Genomic DNA, 5,113 nt, shown 5'->3' on the forward strand with positions numbered 1-5,113 from the left:
CCTATACAATGACTCAATTTCATTAACAATTTCTTATCCTACTCCTCCCCTATCTGTTCAGCTTATTTCTAATGTCCACTGGTAATAAAGCACATCAAACGTGAAGTATGAATCTTAATACTTTCTTCAAACCATGTTTTAAGTTATGATTTAACACCACTGGCGCATCACTGGACCTGTGGTGGTCGTGGCCCCGAGGAACAGGCCCCCGCTGTGGATGGCGTCCTTTATTTTTCTGCATGGAAGGTGGCAACCCTATGGCCAAACAGGAATGTGATCGACATCAGGGGGAAAACTTGAGTCAACATCGGCAGGGCATGCGAATCATGGAGACCTTCGATTGCTTTTGGGGATCAAAACAGACCCACAACTTATTGTTGTCATAGAAACAAAACCCACGTGCAGCGTTCTCTCACCGGGTGCAGTGTTTTTTCTCTCACAGCAGAAGTGCTTCATCCCAGCTCTCTCCAGCCGCCCTGCCCTGCATGAGTAATGTGAGCTAATGCTTGTGATGATTTGCTGGTTCGCCGGTGTAATTTGACGTTTGGTCACGAAACACAATGCCAGAGTCATGCAGTGTATTTATGTTAGAGCTAGTTGGCTAACCTTAGCATGCTCGCTAACGTTATAACTAACAAAATACTATCCGAGTGTATGTGTCAGTTATCTAGCTTGACAAATAACTTTGCCAGCTAACATGACAAACAGTGTTGATTTTGTAAATTATGTAGCAGAACAAAGCAAATGTGCATAACTACCGATTGTTTTCTATTAGCCAATATCATTGCATTACCTGCCCAGGCTAAGGTTAGCCAGCCAGCTGTAAGCTTGTCTGCTATCGCAGACGATTTGCCAGTTCGGCAACGTAGCAAAACACCGTTGAGTAGATAACATCAGCCAACTCGCACAGACTCTCTGGGCTGATCTGGCTGGTAATTGCATGGATCTGGCATTGTGCTTTGTAACCAAATGGCAAATTACTCAGTGTAGTTATGTTGGAGCTAGTTGGCTAACCTTAGCATGCTCACTAACGTTATGACAACTAAAATATTATCCGAGTGTGAATGTCAGTGTTGTCAGTCTAGCATGACAAATAACTTTGCTACCTGACATGATATTAACTGAGGTGTTATGACAAACAGTGTTGATTTTGGAAAATATGATGCAGGTCAACATGATACCGGTCAATGAACACGTCTCATAATTCCCCAAATGTTGTGGGAACGTTGAATAAGCCTGACAAGAAAGAGAACCTGTCCATGTTTACAGTAAATGTTTCAGAGTTCCTCAATCACTGAGAACCATGAATCTTTTCTGAATTAAAAATTAGAGTGAAAAAAACTGAGATGCCTCACATCACACAAACAAAACCACTGTGGCAGGAAATGATCTTTGTTTTATATTTAGACAACCAATCAGATTTGAAGGTGTTGCTTTGATGACCACGTCATTGTATATTCAAAGTAACTAAGAGGTCTCCGAACAAGAGACAGTGTCAAGATGATCGCGTTATGGCTCACACTGCTTCTCCTTCATCAGGCCTGTAAGTGATACGCAATAATGACTGTGTCCAGATGTCTGGCTGAATGATTATTTAATGTTTAATTTATTCTTCCTTTATACCTGTATCTAGATACGCTGGCTACAGTGATTCGAGTTCAACTTGGTGAACCTGCAACCTTCACATGTGATTCACCTGATATTTTAGACAATGAAGCCTTCTGGTTCAAGCAGAGTGCTGGTGATGATCTGAAACTAATTGTGAGACGATGGAAAAATACAAACAATGTGTTTGGAGCAGAGTTTTCAGCTTCTAGATTTGATTTAAAAATTCATCAGAATATGAGCAATCGGACCATTTTGAGGACACTTCAAGAAGACGAGGGAATATATCACTGTGTAGTCCTGGAGTGGTATGAGATAACTTCGTTCATGACATATTTGTCAATAAAAGGTAATTATGTGATTTTTTTGTTGTTGTTGAAAGGATTTCCAATTCATATACATTATATCCTAATATGTCAAATTAGAAATATTACTCCATGTTGGCAATGTTGAGATTTGATCCATGACTTAATTTTACATCTGAACAATAGGTTCTTACTGCTACATTTCATCATGTCAAAGCATTTTATATTGTGTTTATTTTACTTTTGAACGTCTTCAAATACACAGGAAGCACTCAGAGGACATCAAACTACACTGTTGTTCAGCGGCCGACAGTTTCTGATCCAGTCCGTCCAGGAGACTTGATGACTCTGCAGTGTTCAGTCCTCTCTGACTCTGAGAGTCAAACGTGTCCAGGAGGTCACAGTGTGTACTGGTTCAGAGCCGGATCAGATAAATCTCATCCACACATCATCTACACTGATGGAAACAGACGTGGTGGATGTGACGAGAGATCTGACACTCAGAGAAGCTGTGTTTATCGCTTCTCTAAGAACGTCAGCTCCTCTGATGCTGGGACTTACTACTGTGCTGTGGCCACATGTGGAGAGATACTGTTTGGAGACGGAACAAAACTAGAGCTTGGTATGATTATAAGTTCAGCACTGGAGGTGATCTTCATAATATTTCATTGACATCATGAATGAAACTTTCTTCTTTGTTCTCTAGAGCAAACAACAAGCTCTGAATTTGTTGCTCTGGTGATAGCGATAGTCTGCCTGGTCATTTCTGTGATTGGAAATATTGTTTTCATCTGTCACCGATCTCTGAGAGCAGCATGTGGACAATGTAAAGGTAAGAGTTGTAGATAACATTTCAGGCGTTTATTGCCAAGTAGGTTTCCACATACAAGGAGTTTGCGTAAGTGTAACTCTATTTACAGATTCTTAATAAGAATGTAGAATCTGAACACACAGGACTTTGGTATGAGAATTGTTCTGGTTTCTGTTTGTACTACATTTATAATACTGACCAATCACCTATCACGAAAAACCGTCTGTATGCAGAGCAAAAGCAGGCAGAACACAATGTTTCGTTATGACATCCCAGCTCCCGTCGGTGGTCATCTGACAATAAGTTAGCTTCCTATTAATCTCTAGAGACAGACAGCTAACAATCTGCTCTTGATCAAAAATTCAACTTGAGACAAATTCGCTTGACACTGTGTTGCGAAAGCCGATCAGCATTTAGATTTCCCGACTTCCACGAATGCATCAGATATGATCATTTTTACTTTTCACAAATCTGCACTATGATGTTGTTATGTCCACAAACTCGTTAATTAAAGTAAATTACAAGAAAATCGGTTTATTTTTCGGGTTCATGCCTCCATAGTAAACTGAGACTCACCAGAAACAGATGAACAGGCGTTATTCTAGGGGATTTAATGAACCATGAAATGACAGCATTTTGTTGACATATCTGAAGGGGCGAATTTTGCTTCACGTTTGATCTGAACGCACAGTCGCTTCTCGAGTTGCGAATTGGACTGTAAACCATGCAACGCACGGTAAATGAAGTGCTGGGTGGAAGTTGTTTATCACTAACTGTGGGTCACGCCTGAATGCCCGAAAAGAGGTTATATCGGCTTCAGATGATGGTCGATGGGTCTTGAGATTGTGGTAAAAATAAAAATAGAATATATATATATATATAACAGAATTTAGCTATGCAATCAATTTGGCACTATAATTTCCTTTGGGATTAATAAAGTTCTATCTTACTTTGTTTTCTATTATTCAAATGTGTTTTTGAATCACGTTGGTTAAAGTTTGTTTCATTTCAAAAACTGTACACATATTTTAATTTAATTAAGTTTCGGAGCCTCGCCTTCCTCTTGAAACAAACAAGCCATTTTGCCATTCAAAGGTCAGACCTTAGTCGCGATTGGCTGAGTATTTGGAGTGATAGCCCCAGAGCGGCTGCACCGCACTCTCACTCCAAAGTTGTAGAAAACATGGCTGCTCTGGGATCAGTTATTCGGCCCTATATGTACGAGCCAGAATCGCCGGGAGGTATCAGAATGGTAAGTTGAAATCTTGACAACGACTTGACTTCAAGCTAGTGCAAGAAGGCAGCCTGAGGTGAATGACGATTGGTCGATTTCAGCGAAAGCAAGGTTCTCCTAGAAACCTGCAGCTGTTCTGAGCGGCCCGTTTCAGATGCGACCTTTGTAAACATGTAACTCTGGAAAAACACGGAATTCACTTTTTCTCTATGAACAATAAACACCCAAACATGTGAAACCCATGCACAATATGAGAATATGCATTTAAAAGATATGGCCCCTTTAAAAAGAATAACATATACATATTAAAGAGGATTATAAAAAACATGTACAATATATATTTGGTTTAAGAATGAGCTGTATATTCTGCACAGGCATGTGCACTACTGCTGCTGCTACTAAATAATAATGTCCGAATCTTCCTCAGTTGTGGTTGTCGCCATAAGTAATAGGACTTCATCATACATGCAAAATATATTCAAACTACTTCATCCTTAATTATAACTATTGATGTTTTTTCTGTTTCGTAATCCTGCAGCCGTTGCTCTGCAAAAGAACAGCAACCTTCAAAGCATACAACAGGTAAAGTATTTAAAGGCACGATTAACTTAAACAAAACCAACATTTAATTATTTTAATCTTCTCATGTCTGTATTTTGTCAGAGCAATAAGGACACACTCGTTTACTCCGCTGTCATCTTCACCATGATGAGAGCTGACAGCGGGGCAGTGAAGGATGCAACAGCAGTGGAGAGAGAGAGGATCTACGCCGCTGTGAAGGCCTTTAGGTTGGACCAGTGAGTGAATCATTAGTAGGTTCTGTGTGAGCTCGATGATGATGACATTGGTTGGTTTAGAGCTACAGAATGTTTAGTGAGTTTGTGGATGTTAAGTAGTACAGCAGACCATTTCAGTCTTTCCAGGAAGTTGTGGTGTTGCATGGCGAATCATTGTGGTCCCCCAGCGTGTTTTTCCCAGCTGCTCACAGCGGATGTGTAATGCGTTAAACAGAAGAAAAAAAACAGCACAACTTGCATTGCAGTTTTTTTAATAAGCTACCACAGAATCAAGTAGTTTAGGCCGCAATAATCGAATGCCTGTGAAATATTTTATTATGTCTAAGATTCATCCATATGTTTAAAATCAGTTTGATTGATT

At 39.9% G+C, this 5,113-nt stretch overlaps 1 protein-coding gene across 1 annotated transcript; it reads left to right on the top strand.

The window, feature by feature from the left end:
* The first annotated feature begins 1,500 nt into the window (after positions 1–1,500).
* LOC138598525 (uncharacterized) lies at positions 1,501–4,756 on the top strand. Its single transcript, XM_069670320.1, has 5 exons — positions 1,501–1,543; positions 1,634–1,954; positions 2,617–2,742; positions 4,494–4,537; positions 4,619–4,756. Exons 1-5 carry the CDS (start codon positions 1,501–1,503, stop codon positions 4,754–4,756), a joined length of 672 nt encoding a protein of 223 aa, XP_069526421.1.
* The last annotated feature ends 357 nt before the right edge of the window (positions 4,757–5,113 follow it).

This window comes from Semicossyphus pulcher, unplaced genomic scaffold (assembly GCF_022749685.1).
Source record: "Semicossyphus pulcher isolate SPU_LCO1_2020_fin unplaced genomic scaffold, fSemPul1.0.p SCAF_2, whole genome shotgun sequence".
NCBI lineage: Eukaryota > Metazoa > Chordata > Actinopteri > Labriformes > Labridae > Semicossyphus > Semicossyphus pulcher.